The sequence below is a fragment of the Sinocyclocheilus grahami genome, unplaced genomic scaffold (assembly GCF_001515645.1).
Source record: "Sinocyclocheilus grahami isolate Dianchi unplaced genomic scaffold, SAMN03320097.WGS_v1.1 scaffold909.1, whole genome shotgun sequence".
NCBI classification, from domain to species: Eukaryota; Metazoa; Chordata; class Actinopteri; order Cypriniformes; family Cyprinidae; genus Sinocyclocheilus; species Sinocyclocheilus grahami.
Window position 1 is genome coordinate 298704 of NW_015506088.1, and position 27889 is coordinate 326592.

General features: G+C 36.4%; 1 protein-coding gene and 1 long non-coding RNA gene across 2 annotated transcripts; both read left to right on the forward strand.

Annotated features, from left to right (window-relative positions):
* Positions 1-27889, forward strand: LOC107564081 (regulator of G-protein signaling 8-like). Its single transcript, XM_016249077.1, has 6 exons — positions 1-277; positions 13935-14002; positions 14465-14569; positions 14658-14719; positions 24324-24490; positions 27182-27889. Exons 3-6 carry the CDS (start codon positions 14469-14471, stop codon positions 27374-27376), a joined length of 525 nt encoding a protein of 174 aa, XP_016104563.1. The 5' UTR covers positions 1-277; positions 13935-14002; positions 14465-14468; the 3' UTR covers positions 27377-27889.
* On the forward strand, positions 20240-21162 carry LOC107564082 (uncharacterized). Its single transcript, XR_001606185.1, has 3 exons — positions 20240-20430; positions 20730-20760; positions 21020-21162. It is a non-coding gene; the product is annotated as an uncharacterized lncRNA (long non-coding RNA).

Genomic DNA, 27889 nt, shown 5'->3' on the forward strand with positions numbered 1-27889 from the left:
AGAGACCAGTGTGTTGACAAAGCCTCTCCCTCTGCCTAGTTTTCTCCCCTCTCGTCTCATCTCTCTCCCTCCTCTCTCTCTCTCTCTCTCTCTCTCTCTTTCGTTCTTCGCTCCCTCACGCTTTCACACTGATGAACACGCTGTGTAATGATTGCTACATGTGGGCAACAGAAGATATCTCTACACAAGAACAGAGCCACGCTAAACCCATCGGATAAAGCAGCTTCTCCAGCCTGAATCAAAGAGCTGTCATCTACAACGGCAGTGAACTGTGAAGGTAAAGGCTTCATATTCATATCCCTGATAGATTGTTGCATAATTTGCTCACACTGGCTTTGTGTCTAGGATATTTGCCATAGTGTACAGCTCTCACCATCTGTCCTCATGTCATGTCTTCTCTTGTGTAGGGAATTAAGCATAACAAATCAAAACAGATCATCCATTTGGCTTTCACATAGTAACATTTATGAATGATGGGAAGTTTGCAGTTTATTGTATTTTGTTGTTTTATTTTGTTGCTGGTGTTGTTTTGTGAATGTTACTCATGTTTGCATAAATGCTAGATTACTTTTTATTAGAAAGTGCAGAAAAAATATAAGGAACATGTACATTAGGGCTGCACGATAAATCGAAATGGAATCGAGATCACGATTCGACAGAAGCTGCGATTGTCATGCATATCTTTCAGTGAAGCACGGTTCTGTGATCAGCAGTAAATCTCCATCTAAAGGCCAGAGGGTGCTCTCGCGTGGAAACTCCAAATACACCTCGCAGAAGAAACTGCAGCTGAATAAACAGAAGATTTAAACTGCTTTTATTGATTCAACGTGACTAATAAACACACGACTACGGCAATATACGGTTTATCTGAGTTCTTATTATTATAATTCTCATTAAAATAAAGTATATTTATAATGCAATGTGTAACCCAGACTAAGTAAGGGTTATAGTATATATATATATATTAATATAAATTGAGGTTTACAAAAGTAAATAATTGAAGATTGATGGTATTAACAAATACTATTATAATAAAATAAATTGTGACCAAAAATAATTTGTAATATTTAAACAAGTTATTGGTTTAGCCAATCGGAATTCTGTTGTTAGGGACCGCCCCTTGCTGACACAGCAGATTGCGCGAGACCTGAGAAGGAAGAGGACAGAGAGAAATTCGCTAGATTAAATGAGTGAGAAAGCAGAAATAATTGAGTAAAACTTTCAGAATAGTGTTTAAAACTCTTCAAATCAGTTGAGAGAGGAAGATATTGAGTGGATTCAGTTGTCATTTTACTTCTGTGAGGATCGATGGGTTAATTACGTCGTTGTATTGCTGGAGAGTGAATATCTGGACGTGGTCAGGTTTTTTTTCTCCTGAGTGGAGACTGATTTCCATTGATGGCGAGCCAACCTATTCGGACACTGGAAAAGAAAGAAGACAATTCATCATAAAGGATCAGGAGAGTATCGTGATTCCATTTTTATTTTGTTTTGTTTTTTCCTGCTCAAGGTAAAACTATTCTTACACAGAAACTCTGTTTTTTCCTCTTCGGGACTGTGAACTGTCTGAGATAATTAGAAAGAACTGACATCAGTTCGGGAACCTTTGAAAATCGAACTTGTGCGATTTCACCAAAGTGTTGTTGTATCTGAAGAAACTGTGGTCATTCTACTGTTGAGTACGTGGTAAATGTAATTGACAAGTGAAACTGACAGTGATTCGATCGAAGTGATTTGTTTTTTTGTTTCTTTTCGTGTATTGATGTAATTTGTTTTGAATTATTTATTTTATTTTATTGTATTGTAAGTGTTCTTTTAAGAAGGGAAAAGGCCTGCAGTTAAAGGGAAATTTATAAACAATTCTATATACTTACCTAAATTGTGGTTTCCTGTCATCCTTCAGCAAATACTCTCTACCTCCATTGCCGAACATACTAATCTTCTGATTCTCCTAATTGATCCATAACAGTGAAGATTTAAATTATAAGTAATGTAACCCGTTACATAACATTGGCGAGCCAGCCAGGAGGTGGTGCTGTATTGCTGAGGACAGGCAGTTGATTAAATCCAGTTAGTCCTCAGACTAACCAATTCATTGTAAAAATGGATAAATGGATGTAGGAAGGTATCAAAATCCCGAATGCTGTTATAGTTAGTGGGGCAACTGGAACAACAAATGATGAAGAACTTAAGAACTTATTGCAAGAACATGGTTCTATTGTTAGGTCAGTCAAAATTCAAGACACTGAATCTGAGTTTTATCATGACTTGATTATTGAGTTTGACAGTGGCTGTGCTTTACAGTCTTTAGAGCCCCTATTGCCGTACACAGTGAGATCTTTATCCAGTGTTTACACCTGACAGTTGGGGGGTAGTGCTACCAGATCGTACCTAAAAGGATTAAAAGATATCGCAAAACTTAGTGGGGCAAATTTTGAAGCAATGTTGAGTGAAATGCTGACAGAAATGAGAGTTGTAGTTCTTCCTGCAAGCTCTACATCTGAAGCTGTTGACGAAAACCCTATTAGGTCATCTGATCAAGAGCCGCTTGAAGGTAAAGCAACTCCGGTTACCATTCGGCTTTGCCAAGAAGGGACCCAGCAGATCCACCGTGCTGCTGCTTATGTGGCTGACACTTCAGTTCTTACTTCTCCCACGATACTTAATCCACCTGAAGTTCAGAGGTTGGTTGTTGAACATGTGGTGAGGAGTGGAGAAGCTGTTGCTCAGGTGCACGCACCCATGCGACTCAGATTGTTTTCTGGGAGAAAACCTAGACCTGCCAATGAGACAGATTATGATACATGGCGTTCTAATGTGGATCTTATTCTAAAAGATCCTGCAATATCTGATCTTCATGGGTCACGAAAGATCCTGGAAAGTCTTTTGCCCCCAGATGCTGATGTTATTAAACACTTGAGTCTTGACGCTTCCCCTTCAGCTTGCCTGCAGTTCCTGGATTCTGCTTTCGGCATGGTAGAAGATGGTGACGAACTCTTTGCCAAATTTATGAATACCTTGCAGGATGCAGGAGAGAGACCGTCAGCTTATCTGTATAGGCTTCAGACAGCCTTGAGTGTAGCCATCAAGCGTGGTGGAGTTTCGGCCAGTGAAGCAGACCGGCATCTCTTGAAGCAATTCTGTCGGGGCTGCTGGGACGATGGTTTAATCGCTGACTTGCAGTTGGCGCAAAAACGAGGTGATCCTCCTCCTTTTGCACAGCTGTTATTGATGCTACGTACTGAGGAAGATAAACATGCTGCAAAAACCATGCGCATGAAGCAACATCTAGGTAGTACCAAGCAGCATGTGCTAATGCACACCCAGAGGACCTGGGTATCTGATGAACCTGAGCAAACTACAGCTTCTGTTTTTTTAGCTCTTTAGCTTCTGTTGCCAATGACAGCACAATAAGCAAAACATTGATGCAGACAGCTTGTCAAGGCAACCACACGAAGAGCTGGCAGAAGATCAACTGTCATCAAAAGAGTATGAGAGGATCCAGAAGTTTGTGCAGTACCACACAATGGGTGCTGAGAACTCACAGAGCACTGATAATGATGTAGTCAGGGCCATCTGCGAAAAACATTCTATCCAACAGACCGATGATTTTGGTGTCTCCTTGGTTGAGTCCTTGGCGCTTCATCCTGATGCTGTGCCTGAATGTTATGAGCAAGAAAATAATTTGAATGGGTTACCTGCTTTACCTCAATTGACGAAGGAGGATTTGGTTGAAAAGCAGAGATGTGATCCTGTCATCCGTGAGGTAGTGAGGTGTCTAGAATCAGGTGAAAAACCTCTGCATGCATTAAGAAAAGAATATCTAGATCTTCCCTTTTACTTACGAGAATGGGACCGTCTTGAGTTGGTGGATAGAGTTCTGTACAGGCAACGACAAGATGGAGACTTTATTAATCGCCAATTGGTTTTGCCAGAAGATCTCAGAGGTTTTACTCTAAACAGCCTACATGATCAAATGGGTCATATGGGAATGGAAAGGACATTGGATCTGGTACGTTCCAGGTTCTATTGGCCAAGCATGGGAGCTGAAGTGGAGCAAAAAGTTAAGACCTGTTGTCGTTGTGTCCGCAGGAAAGCTTTATTTTGCTTCCTTGTGGGTTCCTACCTGTTTCTGAAGTCCTAGACCAAGTTGTGAGTAAACCTAACACAAGACGCAGGACTCGGCTGAATCCTGACTCACAAATCATTGACAGTCCAGATTCTGTTTTTGAGACAGATGATGAAATTCCTGATCCAATATGTAGTGCATATCCAATTGATGAAACAAGGGTTACTACTGTTCACAAAGTTCTTAGGCCAAAAGATTCGAAGAAAGACTCTCATACCCTTGAGATTGTCCATTTAACTTCAGCAGATGATGCAGCTCTGAGGGATCACTTACCTGTTGAAGTTCCGAAAGAATGCTTCCCTGATGTTCCAGAAAATGTTGAGGCAAGTCGTCTCCCTGATGCAACATCAGATACTGACCGAGGAAATGCTGAAGATGAATGTAGTGGACCCAACCAGACTTCTGACGTGGAGGAAAATGAGCTTTCAGGAGACTTACCCAGGCGATCTGCTCGACGAAGAGAGAGGCCTAAAATACTTACCTATCCACAGCTTGGAAACCCTTTGATACATGTAGTGCAGTCCTTGTTTCAAGGATTAAACACTGCTTTCATTAATGCACTAGGTGGCAGTGAAAACCTGAATGGCTTACCTGAGATATCCTCCGTACATGATGTATAAAATGTTGAGTCACTCGAAGTTGCGTCACGAGACGTGCACAGTCAGGGGGGGAGAATGTAACACAGACTAAGTAAGGGTTATAGTATATATATATATATATTAATATAATTTGAGGTTTACAAAAGTAAATAATTGAAGATTGATGGTATTAACAAATACTATTATATTAAAATAAATTGTGACCAAAAATAATTTGTAATATATAAACAAGTTATTGATTTAGCCAATCGGAATTCTGTTGTTAGGGACCGCCCCTTGCTGACACAGCAGATTGCGCGAGACCTGAGAAGGAAGAGGACAGAGAGAAATTCGCTAGATTAAATGAGTGAGAAAGCAGAAATAATTGAGTAAAACTTTCAGAATAGTGTTTAAAACTCTTCAAATCAGTTGAGAGAGCAAGATATTGAGTGGATTCAATTGTCATTTTACTTCTGTGTGGATCGATGTGTTAATTACGTCGTTGTATTGCTGGAGAGTGAATATCTGGACGTGGTCAGGTTTTTTTCTCCTGAGTGGAGACTGATTTCCATTGATGGCGAGCCAACCTATTCGGACACTGGAAAAGAAAGAAGACAATTCATCATACAGGATCAGGAGAGTATCGTGATTCTATTTTTATTTTGTTTTGTTTTTTCCTGCTCAAGGTAAAACTATTCTTACACAGAAACTCTGTTTTTTCCTCTTCGGGACTGTGAACTGTCTGAGATAATTAGAAAGAACTGACATCAGTTCGGGAACCTTTGAAAATCGAACTTGTGCGATATCACCAAAGTGTTGTTGTATCTGAAGAAACTGGTCATTCTACTGTTGAGTACGTGGTAAATGTAATTGACAAGTGAAACTGACAGTGATTCGATCGAAGTGATTTGTTTTTTTGTTTCTTTTCGTGTATTGATGTAATTTGTTTTGAATTATTTATTTTATTTTATTGTATTGTAAGTGTTCTTTTAAGAAGGGAAAAGGCCTGCAGTTAAAGGGAAATTTAGAAGGATTATTTCAAACACTCGACTGACGTTATGAAGTGAGTTTGGAGTAAAAATATGTTATTAAATGTGGTATTTTCACATGCTTTCAGATGGAGCAGCATTTACTTCACAGAGCCATAGTTCACTGAGAAGCTATGCAAACAGCTGTCATTATCGCGAACGATTTCTTCGATTTCATAATCGCACAATAAAATCGTCTGTAACTTGTCAGTGAACTCCATCTGAAAGCACGTGATGACGATTTCCTGCTGATTAAAAAAACGGCTTTACTAACAAAATGCGCATGACAATCGCATTCGATTAATCGTGCTGCCCTAATGTACATGATATAATTTACGCTGTAACTGTAAACTACAAAAAAATTCTGACATGCACAATGAAAACTGTGTGTTTGTTGAAGGGATTTGGCAGCTAATCCATCTCTCCAGCAGTAACTGTGAGGGCTTTGTAGGTTTGTAAATGTCAGCAAGGGGAAGTGACAGAGATGAGGAGAAACTTTGAAACACCCACACTTACCACCCACTGCTCTTTTTGAAACACACTGGAGATACGTTTCATTCTGCTGTACAGAATCCTTTTTTAAAGGCACTTTGCACGGATGTTATGATTATAACTTTGAAATGGTGAATAATGCACAGCATCTTAACATTGGTTAAAATGAAATTGGAAGCACAATGCACATAAAAATGTAAGAGACTCATAATTTTATGTGTGATATGTAATTTTATTTTATAGTTTTTTATGATGTGATGTGTAATTTTATAGTTTTATTATCAAAAACACTTAAGGAATGAGTAACACTTTGCACCGTAATAATGCAAATCAGTGACATTTTGGCATTACTTTATTGATAATATAACATTATAAATTATAGAATGCTAACATATTTTTCTTTTTAATTAATTATCTGTATTATTTTTGATCAATTTTATTAATTCATAATTGATTGTGCATGAATTACTTATCTGTACACCCACATTAAATCTGCATGCAGAAAAAAAGCAGATTTCCACAGAATTTGAACACCTGTCAGGGTCATTTAAGGCAAGGTTATTATTGTTAACTAGGGGCGTTTACACGACACCGTTTTCAACTAAAAATGAAAACATTTATGCATTTTGGCCATTCATGTACATGACAACAGCATTTTGGCAGCCTGAAAAGACTAACTTTTGAAAATGGGTTTCAAAGTTTTAGAAAATTATATCGTTATCTTCATACAAACTACAAAAACTTGAAAACAGGGACTTCATGACCATGTGTATTACGTGTTCTAAGTATTAAGTGTGTGCAGGCACATACTCTGCATCCAAAATCTCATACTTCCCTACTACAGTGGGGAAAATATTTATTTGATCCCCTGCTGATTTTGTAAGTTTGCCCACTTGAAATGAAGGGTCTGTAATTTTTATGATAGGTTTATTTTAACATATAGAGACAGAATATCAACCAAAAAATCCAGGGAAAAAAACACATTATACAAAGGTTAGAAATTGATTTGCATGTCAGTGAGTGAAATAAGTATTTGATCCCCAAGCAAAACATGACTTAGTACTTGGTGCAGAAACCCTTGTTGGCAAGCACAGAGGTAAGATATTTTTTGTAGTTGGTCACCAGGTTTGCACACATCTCAGGAGGGATTTTGATACACTCTTCTTTACAGATCCTCTCTAAATCCTTAAGGTTTCTTGGCTGTCGTTTGGCAACTCGAAGTTTCAACTCCCTCCACAGATTTTCTATAGGATTGAGGTCTGGAGACTGTCTACACTACGGCTGGGTTAAAAACAACCCAATTTGGGTTATTTTGGCAAGCCAGCACTGGGTCAAAAAGGGACGAACCCAGCACTGGGTTGTTTTAACCCAACAAGTTGGGTTATTATGTTTGACCCAGCATGCTGGGTTGCTTTTTTATGGTTTAAAATTACTACACTGCCAGGCTAAAATGAACCTAAATTGAGCTAGACATTAAACCTATAAATCTAATGGAATTATGAATTATGAAGCTGGGAAAATTGCCTCCTCACACAAGCAGGGTTCTGTGTTGTTAACTCCCGGCGCAGGCACAATGAAGACACAAAAGCTCAACATGTCTGAAATATAACATGCAAAACATTACTTTTAACAATTATCACTTCATCAGCCTCAAAATAATTAAGCTAGTCTTTATTACATAACGCCGGTTCCTTTAGGAAACTACATTCAATTTAACCACGAAAAAAAAGATAACGAATTAGCATGTAAATATGTTAATAACCCTTTTGTTAACACCTCAAAAAATGTAAATATTGTAAAATCTTATGTAAATATGACATAAGACACTCACTGACGTTATATTAAAAGCACCTCTTCTGTTCAGTAAAAAGAGGCCATTAAGACTCTTTCTGAGGCGAAATCCGCGTCCGCGTATTTTTCAATATAAGCTCTTTTCAGAATATTTCCGCCTTCCATGAAATCTCAAGATACTACCGGACTCAAACAATGAATGATGACTTTCCATTTTTAATCTTTACTTACCATAAACTGTCTTTCACTCGCACTCGCTTCCATCTGAAGGCTCTGAGAAAATGGCGGCTTCTCGCACTGGTGTCGTCGAGATACGTCCGATGTTAACGTGACGTGCGTGCTCTCTTTCACGTCCGCGTTCCCAACCCAGCACCGCTTGGTTATTGATCAAGAACAATTTTCAACCCAAAATTGGGTTAAAACAACCCAACGTCCTTTCCCAGCGGTCTCAACCCCGCGTTTTTTAGAGTAGAGGCCACTCCATGACCTTAATGCGCTTCTTCATGAGCCACTCCTTTGTTGCCTTGGCAGTATGTTTCGGGTCATTGTCATGCTGGAGGACCCATCCATGACCCATCTTCAGTGTTCTGGCTGAGGGAAGGAGGTTCTCGTCCAAGATTTTACAGTACATGGCCCCGTCCATTTTACCCCTCAATGTAGTGAAGTCGTCCTGTACCCATAGCAGAAACACAGCCCCAAAGAATAATGCTTCCACCTCCGTGCTTGACTGTAGGGATGGTGTTCTTGGGGTCATAGTCAGCATTTCTCTCCCTCCAAACATGGCGAGTCGAGTTAATGCCAAAGAGCTCAATTTTGGTCTCATCTGACCACAGCACTTTCTCCCAAGCCTTCTCTGAATCATTTTGATGTTCTTTGGCAAACTTTAAACGGGCCTGTACATGTGCCTTCTTGAGCAGGGGGACCTTGCGGGCGCTTCAGGATTTCAGTCCATTGCGGCGTAGTGTGTTATCAATGTTTTGCTTGGTGACTGTGGTCCCAACTGCCTTAAGATCATTAAAAAGCTCCTCCTGTGTAGTTCGGGGCTGATCCCTCAACTTTCTCATGATCATCCTTACCCCATGAGGCGAGATCTTGCACGGAGCTCCAGACCAATGCCAATTGATGGTTGTTTTGTATTTCTTCCATTTCCGAATAAATCACACCAACAGATGTCTCCTTCTCACCAAGCTTCTTGCTGATGGTCTTGTAGCCCATTCCAGCCTTGTGCAGATCTACAATCTTGTCTCTGACATCCTTTGACAGCTCTTTGGTCTTGCCCATGGTGGTGGGAGAGGTTGGAATTGAAGATACAGATTGTGTGGACAGGTGTCTTATACACCTAACGAGCTGACATTAGGAGTAACTTCTTAAAATGTGGGAGGACTAATCTGTGTTCCACATAACCAATCTGTGGGAGCCAGAATTCTTGCTGGTTGGTAGGGGATCAAATACTTATTTCACTCACTGAAATGCAATGTGTTTTTTCTGGATTAAAATAAACCTACCATAAAAATTACAGACCAAACTTACAAAAGCAGTAGGGGATCAAATAAATATTTTCCCCACTGTATACTGTATAGTAGGCGAAAAACAGTATGTGAGGTGAGTAGTATTTCCGTATTTATAGTATTCTATAAAACAGTAAGCGAAATGTACTCGGGTACCTACTTCTTCCGCCCAGATTCTGAAGGGCACATTCGATGGAAACTTTACTATCCCATGAGGCCACGGGAGAGGATTTATGAAAGGCAGTGAAGCGACGCAACTGACGCTGGTAGGACATGTGACAGTAACAATGTAGAGGATGTAGTACATCCGAATTTCATTCAAACTATCCATATTCATACTATATAGAACATACTTTTTTAACGGTCATGAAGTAAATTCAAATTCAAATGAAGTATCTACTCAGACAGTATGCAATTTCGGACACACCGATAGTGCTTCTTTACAAAATTACATCAGCTACTCGCCTGACATATTAATGCAGTATTTTTTTTGTCATTTTCGTGTATACATGTTTTTAGGCTATGTGAAACTTTTAAAAAAACGCATAGGAAAAACTTTTCCATTTTTAGTACAATGTTGTTGTGTAAGCGTAACCTAAAGCTAAAACCATAAAACACATTTTTGTTACTTGAAAGAAAATATATATATTTTTAAAATGTTATTTCAGTTAGTTGCAGCATTAGGTTTAAGTTGAGTACTAAAATAAATAAAACTAATAAATAAAACAATTTTTTAAAATATATAAAAATAAAATCTAATCCAACATTAAAAAAAAACTATAACAGTATATTAATTATATTAAAATAACATTTGTTTGTTAAATATTTTGTCAAATTTCATATTTTTCAATATGAGTGTAGTGTTCTTATTTTACCGTTCCATTATACACATTTTCCTTCGAAATAAGTGTATAAAAAGCAGATATAATTTAATCTAATATAATCTTTATCAATTTACAGCACAGTAAAGACTTTATAGATGGAATAAAACATATACAAACTTTTATTTCACAGAAGAAATGCACCAGTTCAGTGGCAATAAGAACCGCTCTCTCCTGAAGAGGACGCAAAAAGCCGCGCTCTGACTGTAACCCAACAGCTGGTTTGAAGTAACCACGTGCTGGGTTGTTTCATTGGAGAAAGGGGGAGGGGCATGTAGTTTCAGCTGTCAGTGAGATTGACCCAGCCACTAACCCATTGGCTGGGTAAAACAAAAAACTACCCAACATATGACCAAACAGGCTCAACCCTGCAGTTCGATAAAAAAATATAACCCAGCATTTTTTAGAGTGTATAAAGTGTTACCCATGCATGTTTAACAGACCCTTTTCTTTCCCCCAAACTAAATTTGGCATCATTGAATTAGGCCTGTTAGCACTGAGGGTGTGAATATATTAAAGCTAGACAGTGGTATTTGAGAATAAGTGATCCTCGTATAACCATGCTAAAGATACTGTTCCTACCACATTCACACAATTGCAGTTCTATCCAATTTGTCTGAATTATGGCCCATTTGGCGGAACAGCCACTGTGTGCTAACCTATTTCAAACAGATGTCTCTTTGTCCCAGATTTAATGAGACCTCACACAGATAAGGAGCACTTATTCTCATTTTTCAGCATAATGTAACAGCCAACATCAAATCACATTTAATAGTTTATCCTAGAAAAGTGAAACAGGGTTTGCTGTTTTGAAGATTTCTAAATAAAGCAACAGTGACCTTAACTTCAGAGTTCTGTTGGACCGAATGTGATTTGACTAGACAGTAGCCATCACGTAACATAGGTGAGGACCTCAAAGAGGAAAGGACATTGACAAAAATAGAAGAGAAAGAACCGTAGGTGGGCTGTAGCCTGGCGTTACCCTGCAACTGTCATGGCAAAGTGTGAAACAGGGTGTAAATGAAGGTAATGTCTCTGGGGCACAGACACACCTTGCTAAAACAGGAGCTAAACCCTCACTCTCACAAACCCCTAGGAGACATGTTCTTTTGCTGGATGATACCACACTGAAAAAAAGCTTAATTCAACCCACACTCTTAAAAATAAAGCTTCTAAAAGGAAGTTTTTACATAGATGCCATAGAAAAACCATCAAAACCAAACGTACACAACTGTCATTGTAGAGGGACGTTTTAATAACCTGAATAATCTTTTTCCACTAATATACTCTTTAAAATAAAGGTTCCAAAATGGGGTTTCGCAGTAATTCATTAGAAGAACCATTTGAGTTCACCAATTAATCTTTTGTTACCATTTCTTAAAAGAACCTCTTTTTTTCATAATGTTTCAACATTTTAATAATCTAAAATCTTTTTCCACTATAAAGAACCTTTTGCACAAAGGAATTGCTGAAGGTTCTTCATGGAGCCCTCGAATCCAATAAAAAAAGAAAAAAAGAGTGTAGTTAAGTGGCCTACTAGCCTGGGCAAGCTGGTCTGTTTTGATGGGGTTTTTTTGCTGAATTTTAAGCACTTTTAAGATATTCTGTCATAGAAATCAGCTTGGCCAGGTTTAGGAGACCAGTTTAAACCAGCTAAGACCAGCAAACCAACTCAGACTGGTATGAGCTGACCAACATTTACATTTAATCATTCAGCAGATGTTTTCATCCAAAGCGACTTGACAAATGAGGAACATCACAAGCAATTTATTATGCATGAGTCAACATATTGTCTGTAAGCTTTGCTGGAGAACTTTGATGGTTAAATATTTTAGGCTCTCAAGGTTAAATATTTCCCTTGTCTATTCCAGAACATGGAAAGCAAAACTAATTTAAGGTTGGCAAAAGCAACTGCATTCATTTTTAAAAGGGACAAGCCAAAGAGCCGGGAATTCAAAAATAGCAAGAGTGCGGGTAGAAGATCAGATGGCATAGCACATTGAAAGTGGGTAGAGGATTCTCAGCGGGAAACCTGACATCTCACTGAGCTCCATCCGACAGTAACACCACAGGCACCTTCACATGTTCTACTGAGCATTAAGGTGTGGTGCACTTTTCGTGAGATGAGTTATCTGTGAGGGAACCCTCAAAGTCAGTGTGTCAGTTTTCATATTATTTGTATATATTGTTCATTGATTACCACAAAATATTTTTAATAATACCAATTATTATTTTTAGAATCAAGATATGTATGATTATTTACAGATTATTTTTATTTTATTCTATTTTATTTGTTTATTTATTTTCGTTTAACATTGTGATTATGCTGTCCTGCTATGAACTGTATTTCCAGCAGTGTATATTAACTAAACAAACTAAAATTCAGCATTTGGGAGTTTTATTTCAGGCCATTAGCATCCTATTTAAATCTGAGACAGGAGGTTGTGTCTGAAGACAAATTGAGAATATTAAATTGGCAAACCCTCACAAAAAGGGAAGGAGAAAGTTAGCCATGTTTTTATTTCACTCGGCATCTCTTGAAGATTTTATAAGGATGAGACATCATCAGAGTATCTTTTAGTTAGCAAACTCCCTGTAGCTCCATTTGTGCTGCATGGCTGCATAGAACATGAATTGGCTTCTCCCTGACTAGATAGATTTGTCAGTGCATTTTATAAATAGCATGGCACGTGTTCTCATCCAGTGCAAGGAAATGAAGAATAAGCCTCAAGCATCCAGTGCATCACTAAAATATTCCCATCTTGAGAGAATTCGGATTGTTTAGACACACTGCAATTAGAATATGTTTCATAATTTATGCAAGGCCTCATTAGAAATGGCATGATGCGCTTAAAATGCATTTGCTCTATTTTAGTGCATCCTATTAGCAACATGCAGCTTCTACATAACATAAAATACTCATTTAACCTCAGATTTAAAACAATTTGTATTTAATTTTGGAAAATTGACCCCTTCTTAACTATTCTGAGAGCTTTAGTCATATTATCAAACCACCTTTTATGACAAGAACTTCAATACCAAAGCTGACTTTAATAAGCAAGTGTGCAGATTAAATTGGAATATGTTAAAATCCATGGTAGACATACCTCCCTAGGCTTTTCTGATTCAAATTAAAGGAATAACACAGTTCTGTTATTTATACATTGCTCATGCGTTACTCATGCCTGTTAGTGTCTGTGGAGCAATTTATGATCCTTCAGAAAAAGAAGAAATTGTCAATTTCATTTAGTGTTCCCAGTTAAAAATAACTAAATGTGAAAGCAAGGGGGGGGGGGGGGGGGGGGGGGTCGTGTTCTTTTAGAAGAACTTAAAATGCCTGGAACTGCAGGTGCAATAACAAGCAAAATAACGTGAGTCTTATGTTGGTCCAAATGGTTTATATTGCATCAAGGGAAAAAGTGGCATCTGGCATGCTAGTAATTGTGAACCCTGGGAATAGTGATTAACAAAATATGCTCACTGAGGAGTGGTATATATATACGTGTAAATCTTTTTCATTTTCACAGGCAAATCAGCTCTTCACTTGTACCTACAGTACAACTGACTGGACGAAACGGCATTGCAAGGACATTCAGTGAGTATCCATTTATCTTTTCATTTATGTATCTCTCTTTCTCTCGCTGTCTGTCGCTCTCTGTCTCTCGGTCCTGATTGATTCTTCTGTGATGCAAATATACAAGCAGAATCCATGATAATGCCTTATTTGAGGGCCAGGTGCGCTGCTGCATTTCAATGATTCACATTTTGAAGGAATATTCATGTTTACAATATGGTGAATCCACATCTCTAGATAATTACTGGACATTGCAATGGTGTGTTGTATAATGCAGGCTCATGGTAACATCTGTGAGCATCACTACAATCTAATCAAACAGGCTATTATGCACACCTGAGCTGTTATTATTATCAGTAATTTGGTACGTTCTAAAAATAACTCATCGCTGGTCTCTTATGAATACACTAATGTCATTGACAGCTGCTGATCTCTTGTTGTTTAAGATTGCTTTTGTCTTTGTTTTTCTTTCCTTTTTGTCAGGGCCATGAAAACTAGACTAGGGTGCCTGTCTAACAAATCAGACTCATGCAGCGATTTTTCAGAATTCCTGCCTCCTGCTCAGGAGAGATCCACAAGATACTTGAAGTGAGTAATTTGTAGTTTTTTAAAAAAGACAGGAAAAGCATTCATTGGCTGTCTTTTAACTGTAGCTGATCATGATTGGCTGTCTCAGGTTATCCACGGATGAAGTGACCAGATGGGCAGATTCATTTGACGCTCTGCTGTCCAATAAATGTAAGTCACTTTACACATGATTATGTGTTTGTGTCTGAATTATTGAGCACATTTGGGTGTACTTTTTATAAATACACTTAATAGACTGGTATAAGCAGTGGTGGACGAAGTACACAAATCAAGTACTTGAGTAAAAGTACGGATACGTATAATAAAATATTACTCCAGTAAAAGTAAAAGTACTCATTTTTTCAATTTTACTTGAGTGAAAGTACAAAAGTACTAGATTTTTTATGTACTTAAGTAAAAAAGTACTGATAGATAGATTAATTTTGCAATTTTATATAGGCTACTTAATTTACATTTATATTAGCATATATTTTTTATAATCCTACTGCTCAAAATACCTGGGATTTTCCCAAAATAACCACTACATGAAGTCAAGATATATTTTTGTTGTTGATATGGACTACGTTGACGAGTGTGATGTAGTAATGTTCACTATGAAGCTTACACTGTGAAGCAGGGGCGGATTTAGTGATTTGGGGGCCCCAGGCAAAATACAGGAATGGGGCCCTATACAATTTCACACATTTACAACCTTGAGGTTCCTTTTAATGTTGCTCGCTGCTGCACGACCGTGTCCCATAGTTGTCTCTAATCTTTTAGATTTTTCATGTACATGTTATAAATAAAGAATTTATTTAATGTTGTAAATCCCTTGTTCACATTTAAACAGGTTATAATAGTATTAGTGTAGGTTGGACACTAGGTGGTGCGTTGGGATAATTTTCAAATTCTAAACTTTAAAATATGCATTTATTTTTTATTTATTTTTAATTGCACATTTAAATTAAACTGAAGGAAATTGTAAATTTACATGCTTAAGTATTATTTCAACCAAAAGTGAAGTGTGCCTGTGTGGAAAGTGACTGTGCATGGTCCTTCTTGGGTCTTTCACAAAAACGAGTGAGCGCCATTTAAAAAAATGTAAATATATAATTTGCACTGTTGGTTAGTATTGAAATTATAGCTTCAGATGCATGATATTTGTAGGGCCCTATGAAATCCGTTTTATTTTTCCCAAATTAGCCTAAGTTCCGTTTTAATTAGTCCTTTTTCCGTTTAAATTTTTCTGGATTCAGTTTTTTTTTCTGGATGATTATATTAAATTTTAACAAAAAAACATGTATAATTAATACAAATCATGACACTTGTTTAATTTAACAGCAATTTAGGCCTATTAAAAGTTTAACAAAAATTACATTCTTAGGGCCCAAATTCTGCGCTTTCTTTTTTTTATTAAAATTTTTCTGAATTCCATTTTAATGGTTTAATCAAAAACATATCTAATTAATTTAATTCATAAAAACAACTTAATTTATTAATTTGTATACAATAATAGGGCCCTATGAAATTTTAATTTTTTTTTCTTTTTTTTTTTTTTTTGTCTTGTGTATTTTAATTTTTCTGGTAATCAAATGAAGGTGAAAACATTAATCTATCTTTTATTCCAATGAAAATTAAAAGCAATATCACGGAATTCGTCAAATATTGAATGAATAAATCAAATGCAATTCAGTACACTTCAATCAAACCGCGATATGGACTAGTGTATGTGAATATTAAATGGCAAAAATACTATTTAGCTACAACAGACGACAACCGAGAGCGTTGCAGGTGCTTAAATAGCAAACTAACAAACGAAACGCGCGGCTGCGCCGTTCATTCCGTCACATTCCGCGTTACACAGTAAATTCCGTTTTTATGAATAGATTCCGGGATCGAAGTACACAAATCAAGTATTTGAGTAAAAGTACAGATACGTATAAAAGTACTCCTTTTTCATTTTTACTCGAGTGAAAGTACAAAAGTGCTTGATTTTTTATGTACTTAAGTTAAAAAGTACTGATAGATAGATTTATTTTGCAATTTTATATAGGCTACTTAATTAAATTTTATATTAGCACATATTTTTTTATAATCCTACTGCTCAAAATACCTGGGATTTTCCCAAAATAACCACTACATGAAGTCAAGATATATTTTTGTTGTTGATATGGACTACGTTGACGTGTTGAGTGTGATGTAGTAATGTTCACTATGAAGCTTACATTGTGAAGTAGCTGAGACAAAACAGATCTGACCATCTGATTTTCACCAGTAAGAAAAAAAGTGTTTTAAAGCTTGTTGTTTTGCAGAACATCACAGTTTTACGTATATGACATGATAATAAGGCCTAAAGTTAAGTAGAACATTTTAAGGAAAATTTTATTATATTTTCATAATGATTTTATTTCATCTCAAACCTTGTCCCTGGCCAAATGCCCCCAGAGGGCATCACTTCCCACTTTGATAATTACTGTAGTTACCATGTTCTGAACATCACATCCTTTCTTTTCCCTCAGATGTAATCTATCTAGGTGGTTGAATAAAAATATTTGGACTTTATATCTAAAAATTACCTCAATTTAGCACGAGCAAGCTTGTTAGCTAGACAGTTAGCATCATCTAACAATATTTACTTATTTTCAGTATGGTTATGAATAAACATTCATATCTGTCTACTCGGCTAGTTAATCCAAACAATATAAAAATGTATACTGTTGATAAACAATATAAAAACAGACGTCACATAGGTCGAGAACAACTGCAATCGGTTCATTCTAATTCGTGAATGAATCGTTTGGTGCGATCTGTGAACCGATTTAAAAGGGTCATTGAAAAGAATCAGTTCGTTCATGAATCAGACACCGCGTCTGCGGCTCGGGAGCACGTGATATATAATAAGGAGTAACGATATGTTTTATGAAATGTAGTGAAGTAAAAAGTACGATCTTATGCTTTGGAATGTAGAGAAGTAAAAGTAAAAGTTACTCAAAATAAAACGACTCCAGTAAAGTACAGATACTTGAAAAATGTACTTAAGTACAGTAACGAAGTAAAGCTACTCCGTTACTGTCCACCACTGGGTATAAGCTCAAAATAGTGACATACTGACAAACATAACATTTCAACACTATTAAAATTCATGATAAAGAGAGAGATAAAAGTTTTAAGCTATTATATTTAAAAGTATTAAAATATAATGATTTAAAATGTACTTTAAAGTAAAACTTTTAATTTGATATTATTACAAAGTGCACTTTTTAAAAGCGTACTTATTAAGTGTGTTAAGAAACTCTCATGAAAGTGTACTCTCTTTGAATACACTTAAGTGGTCTTTTATTTTATTAATGTTATACTACATGCAAGTACAGTTAAATATACTTTTAAGACTTGAAGTACATGACAAGTCCACATTCAGCACAATTAAGCACACAAGTGTTGCTATGTGACCGCAACTATTATGTATCCTTTGAGTATACTTCAGTGGTTTTAAATTCACCCCTAAGGTAAAGATTAAAAGTTTTCCCTAATTCGGAAATCACAGATTTACATTGATGCTTATTCGAATCTAAATAGGAACATATTATATAGATTTTAACGCTGTTCACCAACCACACTTCAGTACATTCTTACAGCAGATGTTTGTACTGAAATATTATGAAATGCATTATAATGCTACATGTTGTCCCAGTACTAATAGACTAGCTTAAAACTTTTGTTCTTGGCAAGTCGGTCATTTGCATTTCTACAGAGATGTACTGTAGTTCTGCCATGATATGGTTCACCAGCAACTTATGTAAGAAGCTTTCCATATTAATGTGAAGGACGCCATTTCCCTGTGAGTCACGCGTTTGGCTGTGACTTCTCTTGTCAATTGCTCACAAAAGGACGGGCCTTATTTCCTCAGGCTTAATTCCAGCTTAAATTAAAACTGTGTGTGTGTGTGTGTGTGTGTGTGTGTGTGTGTGTCTTTTCCTAAATCTCACAGCACTGACACACCAGACGTGCCACAAATAGCCTCTCTTTGTGCTGTTAACAGGACAATTGTTCATGCTAAAGACTTCTGAAATCTGTCAATAGTAGTTCTAGACAACAAACCATTCAGATGCCATTTATTAGCAGAGCTTGGTAAAGCTGAGAGAAACCCCTAACGCTAGAACTCATCCCACCTGGTTATACCATGAGCATGACAAATACCACAAATCATGTGACTTGTTGAGAAGAATTGTTAAGTGATCATATTTATTTTCACCTGATGGATGATAAAACACTGAAGCAAAACACTTACAACTACTCAGTACACCTTAGCAAGTGTGCTTAATTGTATTAAATGTGCACTTGTAGAGTACTTTAAGTCTTAAGAGTATATTTTAAAAAATTGTACTTGCAGATAATATTAATGACATTAAAGGCCACTTAAGTGTACTCAGAGAGAGTACACTATCATGACTGTTTCTTAAAAGTCTTTTAAAAGTATGCTACTTCTTTTTCACAAGAGAACCAAAAACACTCTATTTGTAGTGTATGACATTGAATGCAGCACAACCTATCAGACACATCTTATCACATAATATAACTAACAAAGCACAAAAACTCTTTGTCCCACTGAATCACAAAATTCTGCTGATATAATGATGATGATATAATGATAATAATGGATGTTATGTCTTTCACTGACTGTTATGGCTTTGTCTTTTACTGACTGTCAATTAATTACCAGTGTATGCTGGGTAAAATCTCCCCTTCAGGTAGCACGATCTGTAAAAAGCATTTCAGATATTCATAGATATCATGTGACGTCACACAGTGGTGCAGCCGTCATTTGTAGGATTGCAACATGCGGTCTATGTGCTGTGTTGTGGGCTGTGATAACAGCAAATCACAATGGATTATTTACCAGGAGATGTGGATGTATTGGATCATTTTGGTTAAATATTTCTAGTAAGCATCAATGCGTATTTACATTTTAGTATTTTACTTAGCAAGCACTCATCAGCTCATAAAGGAACTAGCAATAGTTAAATTAACGTGTGATACTTCAGCGAACACAGCTTTATTACTTTGCCCGAACACTTTAGGTGTGCTTACGCCAATACATGAACGAGATGTTTTTGATCTTTAACCTAAGTAGAGTTATGTGAGCTAGAGTGTTCACACTGCACTAAATTTTGACGAGCAACACTCTGATCCGCAAACAAAGAGACGAGGAGGAAGAAGAGGAGGAGGATGATGGTCCAGTGTATACAAGGTTTGTATTTTAAGTTTCCACATTCTTATTTTTATGAATTCAATTCTAAAAAGGAAAACTTGTTTTTATTTCATATAACATGAAGGATGTTAAAAGTGGAGAGGATTTGTTTGTAGTATTAGTATTAATTCCATAGAAGATTGTTGTTTTTAAATATCCTCCATTAACTAAATACATAAGCTAGTTTCAGTGATTTTTAATAATGAGAATGTACTGCAATCATATTAATATGCATCAGTAGTTCTGAGACTATCTGCAATCGCTCTGTCTTGCTTTTGTACGTTTGCTAAATGTAAGCAGACTTAAGTACAGATGCTCACCTCTGCCAAAACACATGTAAATGACTACAACACAAAACACAGAATCACAGTTTATCACTTCTGTTACTTCTTTAGTTGCTTCTTTACTCAGCATGTAAAGACACACAGGAATAACTTATTCTTTCTCTTAACATGCCACAAATTGCTTTTAATATTTCTGTGTGTTGTAATATTCAAGATAAGTGTTATCATCGCTGAAGAAATGGCAGATGTTAATCCTCAGACACCTGTGAACACCGAGCAGTGCTTGGAGTCCAAGACAGTGGACATCATCCTTATTATACTTCTCTGACTGGACTAGAGCCAATGAGAAAGTAAGTTCAAGTAAATGTCTGCATTGACCATTATACCATGTAATATTCTGCAACAACTGGGGGAATTTTAACTGAAGAGACTAATTGACCAACAGGAAGCTATTGATCTGCTGAATGTGTATTTTTCAAGCATTTTATTGCAGCATTCACTGTTATTTTTTTGCACAGTGATAGCTAGTGAAAAGTGTTTCTACTAATTTACTTAAAAGTATAGTTAATCCAGAATTCTGTCATCATTTGCATTATTACATCATTCCCCCCTCATTTTTTTCAAACCCCTGACTTTTGTTTTTATGCAGAACTCAAAAGAAGATACTATGAAGAATGCAGGTAATCAAAACCAACATGTTGGTCATCTGTGGACAACATGAGAGAGAGTAAAGGATTTTCATTTTTGGGTGATCTATCTCTAGTTAAGATACACACTTTATATATTAATCATGCGGGGCACAGCTACTTAATGTGCTATCATTGTAAATAGTCCGTCAAAAAACATGTACATTACTACAACATATACAATTTCATTCAGTTTGGTGCATTAAGTTAGACCTTTAGTAATAGATACTTGCATATTATTTGCTCTTTACAGGTGCAGAAATGAAAGCTCCCAAGCAAAGAACCCACCAGATTAAGATGTGGAAAGACGTTTCACAATGACCACAACTCCTGATAAAAGATTTGGAAAATGAGCAACAACCAAGGAACAAGTAATCACTGATTCACTCAAAAATGATCCCTCGGTAATGATTTAAATTATTTTGCAAGTACAAAATGTGTTTAATTCCAAAACTTTGCCATTTACCAATGTGTTGTTCAAAACACTTTTTAAGTTTTTAATGTTTTAACCTTTACTTATTAAATTTTACAATCCAATTATAAGTAAATGCATTGGTAATTTTGCAAAATGTGTTAAATATTTTGTCTACACTTATTGTATAACTGCTGCTTTTTACTGTAATTGCATGGTTTTGTAAATAAATTGTGTAAATAAATTTTCCTCATGCAAGCTTGATTAAGCGAGTTAATGGATTTTAAAATTGCATTCATAATAATGAGATGTTTACAGATTTAAGTCATGTTATTTATGCATTATAATCTGTATAATTAAAATGAAAGTAAGCGTTTTGGCTAGGTATCAATTTTAAACAAAGTATTAATGAACAGTAGATATCGAAATGAAACTGGGCCACGTCTTACGCGCTGTGCACATTAGCAACGGACTGATTCCGGCTTGGATGCAGCAGTGACGGCATGTTGATGGCTGTCTCCGGCAGGTGAGAATTTAACTGAAACTGGCCCGAGTGCATTTTTTCAAGCTTTTACTAGACTTCAATGGAGTCAACAGTTCGCTTGACAGTAAAAAAGGATTTGTAATCCTAAAGTATCTGTTTTCTTTAAATAACGTTGTTTTCATCGGTGGTGAAGTGTGCTATTTTGGTTTAAGATCACAAAAGAGAGGCTACGCAAAGGTTCTAAAGATGGTGGCCACAACAAAAAAAGTCACGTGCCTGAAACCCATGAATGCCTTCCTGTGTCCAATAAAGCCGAATACATGCTTGGCAGAAAATCTGTTTTAAAGGGAAAAGATAAATAAATAAATAAAACAATGGCCACGCTAAAGGAGAACATTTTGTTCCCTTGCCAGCAGGAGAACATTTTGCCTCTGCACTGCCTCTTGATTGTCCTTTCATTGGATTTCCTGAGAAGCACTATTGTCTCATTTACCCACCCTGCTGTTTATATAGACCATAACTGTATCCAAGAGAAGTCTACCTTACACAAAAAGGATACAGGGTAAAAAAGAAAAAAGAAAACAAAGTGCCTTGCGGCACAAAAGACCATATGATGATCATAAAATATGTTTAATAAAACCTAGGCTCATTGGAAAAACATGCCTGTGGCAACATTTCTGCAAAATGCATCATATATATGCTGCATCTTGTACATTTCATGACACTTTCAATGTGAAATGTGCAGTGAGTGGTGCTAAAAGCTTGTTCAGTTTTATCTGGAAGAGATTAATGTGATTCTGTCAATGTTTCATTACATTGGTTGTTGTATCACGCCAGTTCAGAAATAAAATGTCCGGTGAGTGGTGTTAAAAGGCTAATGGCCTATTGTGTTTGAAAAGAATGTACCATCTACTCTAAACCCTACCCTAAACCTAACCAATAGTGTTAACCCTAAAACAGCCACCCCACGAGGTCCACTGTCCCGCACGGTTTAGCTCCATCCCTAAACAATCATATAATGTAATTAAAAAAAAAAAAAAAAAAATCCTAAAATGATATTTATGTAACAACATATCATTTTTATGTAATCCTGAAGACTTTTGTTAGATTTTGCAGATTTGTTTGATAGGGTTGGAGCTAAACACTGCAGAATGGTAGCCCTCCAGGAGCAGGGTTGGACACCCCTGTTCTACCGTAAAATGAGCTGTGTGAAGCCCTGCAAGAAAAAAAAATCTAGTTAAAAATGCAAAGATTTAGTCAACTAAATGTAATATTATCAGTTTTACATGCAAATATTAACGATTGCACAATTTTTTAACTCAAAATAAATAGAAAGGGGACTGTGTACAGGGGGCCCAAAAGCCAGGAGGGCCTATAACACTCTTCGCTAAGGGGGATCCGCTCCCTTTGATGCAATTCATAATCCCCCATCCACCCCACCCCTCTGAGAGATTTTTTTTTATCAAGGGGCTCCTTGTATTTTCTGTGATTTCTGTGATTACTGTGTACTTTCTGTGTTTTCTACACCACCCCAGAATGCACAATAATGAAATACCCAGAACAGTGGGCACAGTTTACCTTGTGACGCCCTTCATTGTCAGTATTGAGGATAATCCTTTTTTTATACCCTAACCAGGCAACGTGTCTCAGGGGATACGTATATTTCAAAATACGATAAAAAACAACACAAACAACATATGACTTAATATTCTTTTTCAACATTTCAAGACAATGTTCACAATTAATACTAACAGTTGTATTGCATTTTGGGGGTTTTTTTGCTAAAAATGTAAGATCAATATATGCCTACTTTCTACATTTTCTGAATGTCCAGCCCCATGGGTGTACATGTTGGCTTTAGGTCAAACTGAAAAAACAAGCACAGAAAATTTGAACCAAGTCCTGTGACCCCCATACTCCAAACAACCTCAACTATGATTATGATGACAGTATTGGATGAAAAATTCTTCCTTGTGCCTCCTACAAGAGACTAAAGAATATGTATCCTGTGGTACACGTTGCCTGTTTAAGGGTTAACAAAAGCAAACATGAGATAAAAATGCATTTGCAGAAGCAACCATGGCATTTTAGCTTCTACCAGTCTTCAAGCTCATTTATTATGTGAGTGCAATGCTGTACCAGGTGAGCTACAAAGCAAGTTTACAATGTCAGAAAAGCCATGCATACGAAGCTGGTTATGTGATGCAAATGTCATATCTATTAGTTACACATCATGCACTACTGTAAAATGTTTTGAGGTCATAACATTGTGTGTGCAAGGAACCACACAAAAAGAAGTCAATAATCTGCCCTTCTAATCATTGTGTAATAAATTAAAGTTGTTGCTGCCACCAGTGTTAATTTCAGCTGCAATCTGCAGTAATTTATATTTATAGGTACGGTTTTGTAGTTTTGTCACAATGTACCATATATAGAGGCACGATTTTCCTGTGTTTCTGTAATCTCTCATTTGAAACACGTCACAAAAGTGACAAAGGAAGGAAATGTTTTTTGATGAATGAAGCAACTAGCTTGGTGTCTTTGGGAAGCATGTCGTGTATCCGGTTTGGCTTAGATATGGCATATTAGACTTGACAAAGATAGATCGGTTTTAATATAGTAAGATGTTTATCCATAATCGTATTTGTCTTTATTTCATAGATGGTTTGGCAGCCTTCAGAACCTTCCTCAAATCAGAGTTCAGTGATGAAAACATTGAGTTCTGGTTGGCTTGTGAGGACTATAAAAAGAGCAAATCCCCTGCTAAGATGATGTCTAAGGCCAATAAGATCTACAAGGAATTTATTGACGTTCATGCACCCAGAGAGGTATGTTGACTGCTTCTATAAAACCATAGCAACTACACCTGAACATATAGTACTCTTGTGGGTACTGTATGCGCATTACTGCTTGAGAGGAATTTGTTTGAATCACAAGAGCTATACATAATGCTGTTAACTAACATAATTACAGAGTATATTAAAAATAATTCAATCAGTATGTATGTTATGTTTCCAGACATTACAGCCAGTCATAACTTGAAAGATTGTGCTGTCTTTCCCAGCATTTGTTTTTAAATAAAATCATGGTGAAATAAGTTGGTAGCTAAACATTTTCCAAAAAGTATCATTGTGACACATCACTGACCCTAAACTTTAGAATGGTAGCATGTGCTAATTTAGGGTCAAGAAATGAATAGTTGTATTCAGCAAGGACATATCAAATTGATCAAGTAAACAGTAACGACATTTATAAAAAATACTTTTTCAAATAAATACTGTTTTTTGAACTTTTTGTTTAACAAAGAATCCTTAAATACAGTCGACACCGATTCCACACAAATACAGCACAACTGTTTTCAGCATTGATTGCAAACAGAATGATTTCTGAAGGATTATGTGACACTGAAGACTGGAGGTCTGATAATGGTTGATGAAAATTTAGCTTCGTCATTGCAAGAATAAATTACATTGTAAATTAAATAAAAAACTGTTATTTTAAATTGTAATAACATTTCACAATATTAATGTTTTTACTTATGGTAGTGTGTATATGCACTATTTAAATCAACATTTATTAAAACTGTACAGTTTTATAATATAAACTAAACATTTTATATAATTTTACAGTTTTTTTAAGCTTATATAATGCACTTCCGAGTTTGAGATCTGTGCTATTAAGACTTTTCTATGGTGGCCGAGAAGTGCTAAACAAATCACAATTCTGAAAACAAATTAACAAATTACAAATGCAAATGCAAATCTAAAAAGCAAAATAACAATTCAGAAAGCACAACGACAAATCAGACAAACCGGAAGAGGTAGGTATAGTTTGAAACAGCGCCATTGGTTTGGGATTACTCACCGCTGACTGGACGAGACATCTGTCAATCAAAGTATACAGGAAGAACCAGCCAAAGAACAGCAGAGTCGTGGTAGAAAGTTCGGAGATAGTATTAAAGTAGCTCAGTTTAAATGTATTGTATGAATTGCCCTGACTATGGAATAAAAAATACGGGGTGTCTATTTAGATTTAGATAAAAGTGGATGTGACTCATCAGCTCCAGTGGCGCAGATGGATAAGCATGTGTCGTTGGCTTTTTGACGCGATCCACCCTGGTTCGATCCTGCCTTTTGCCGAACTTTTTTTTCTGCCTTTTCAAATCTCTTATCACATCGTAAATGCATTTATTTTCAATAAAAATTAAGGAAATAATCAAAAAGTTGAAAATAAACTATCGGGTAGGGTTAGGGTAGGAGTAAGGAGGGCTTTATTGTACCAATAAGGTGGCATCCATTTAATAATTAAAATTATAATTTACACTCAATATGTTATTATTGCATACTGTTTTATAATGTACTACAATACTGAAGTGCAGATAATTGCCACTATTTGCAACAAGTAGTATACTTGATAGTAGAAATCCTGCTATTTTAACAGTGTAAATAGGTATTTGCATTTAGTGTAAATAGCATATTGCTAAAAATACTGCTATTTTCACTTAGTGTAAATAGAATCCATTGCTAATACGAGATTTGAAAAGGGAGGAAAAAAAAGTTAGGCAAAAGACGGGATCGAACCAGGGTGGATCGCGTCAAAAAGCCAAGGACATACGCTTATCCATCTGCACCACTGGAGCTGATGATCTATAACCACTTTTAACGAAATGTAAATAGACACCCCGTATTTTTTATTCCATAGAAAGGGCAACTGAGCTACTTTAATACCATCTCCGAACTTTCTACCACGACTCTGCTGTTCTTCGGCTGGTTCTTCCCTGTATACTTTGATTGACAGATGTCTCGTCCAGTCAGCGGTGAGTAATCCCAAACCAATGGCGCTGTCTCAAACTATACCTACCTCTTCCGGTTTGTCTGATTTGTCGTTGTGTTTTCTGACTTGTAAATTTGTTTTCGGATTTGTCATTGTGTTTTCTGATTTGTTATAATGTTTTCTGAATTGTTGTTGTGTTTTCTGAATTGTTATTTTGTTTTTTAGACTTGCATTTGTGTTTGTAATTTGTTATTTTGTTTTCAGAATTGTGATTTGTTTAGCACTTCTCGGCCACCGTACTTTTCCTCCCTCAGAGTTTGTACTTTAGCACCGCCTATGCTCACTTCAGTTTTTCCCTGTCTTCAAACCTGAAGATCATCTTCTTGTTCAGCATGACCTTCAGATTCTTTGTGATTCACTGCTTGTTTTTTGGGAAGCACAGTCCTGTCCTTAAGCATCCTGACTGTGTGGGTCACAGAAAATACAAATAACTCCTTTAAGATGGGATGTACCTACCAAATGTAATAATCCTGGTCTCTTTGCTCAGACAAACCACAAACTGAATAAAATCTGTGACAGTTCAGAAGAGTGAAATATGATCACAAGAGATGATAGTTTCTGTGTGAAGTTCAGTGACCATTTATTTTCTCTCTATTTTGGCTTTGCTTTACATTTGTTTGATTCTAAGAAGTGATACAGAGCAATTGTACAGAATTTAATATTTTCTAACTTTTATATGTCTGAAGGTTAACATAGACCACAGGACCAGAGAGGAAACCAAACAGAGGCTTCTGGAACCAACTCCCAACAGTCTCGGTGAAGTCCAAGCTAAAGTGTACAGCCTCATGGAGAAAGACTCCTATCCTCGGTTTATAAGATCAAAGATCTATCAGGACTTACTGAACAGGACACAGATATACTGTCAGAGGAAATCTGTTTAAAAGTGAATGTCTATTTGCTTGCCTGGTTAGAGGATATTGAGAAAATAAAGCAGACTTTAATTGTAATGTATAGCACAATCTGTGTGTTTACAAAATAATTAGATGAGAATAATCAAATAAAAAAGGTCAAAAGTCGAACTAGTTCCTTGCTAGTTTGTGCATCTAAACTTAAACATGACCCTGTACTGTGCTTCTTTGCCCAGTTCTATTTGTAAGATGTGGCTATATTCTCTCCCTTCAATTGTGATAGAATGGTCGATGTTTCTTTTGAATGCTGGCAAGCATGTAATGTAAATCAGTCTTTACATGGGTAATATCTAAGAGTAGAGTATGATAATTTATTTTTCTTATCTTCAATGTAACTTGTGTACACATTAACACTGATATGTTTCGATAAAACCGCTAAAGACATGCCTGCTGTGTTATTGCATGCAGCCTCTGACTTCGAACATCTCAATGATTATTTTTCCTTAAAATCTAAATCTAAAAATACTTCAATCCCACACACATACG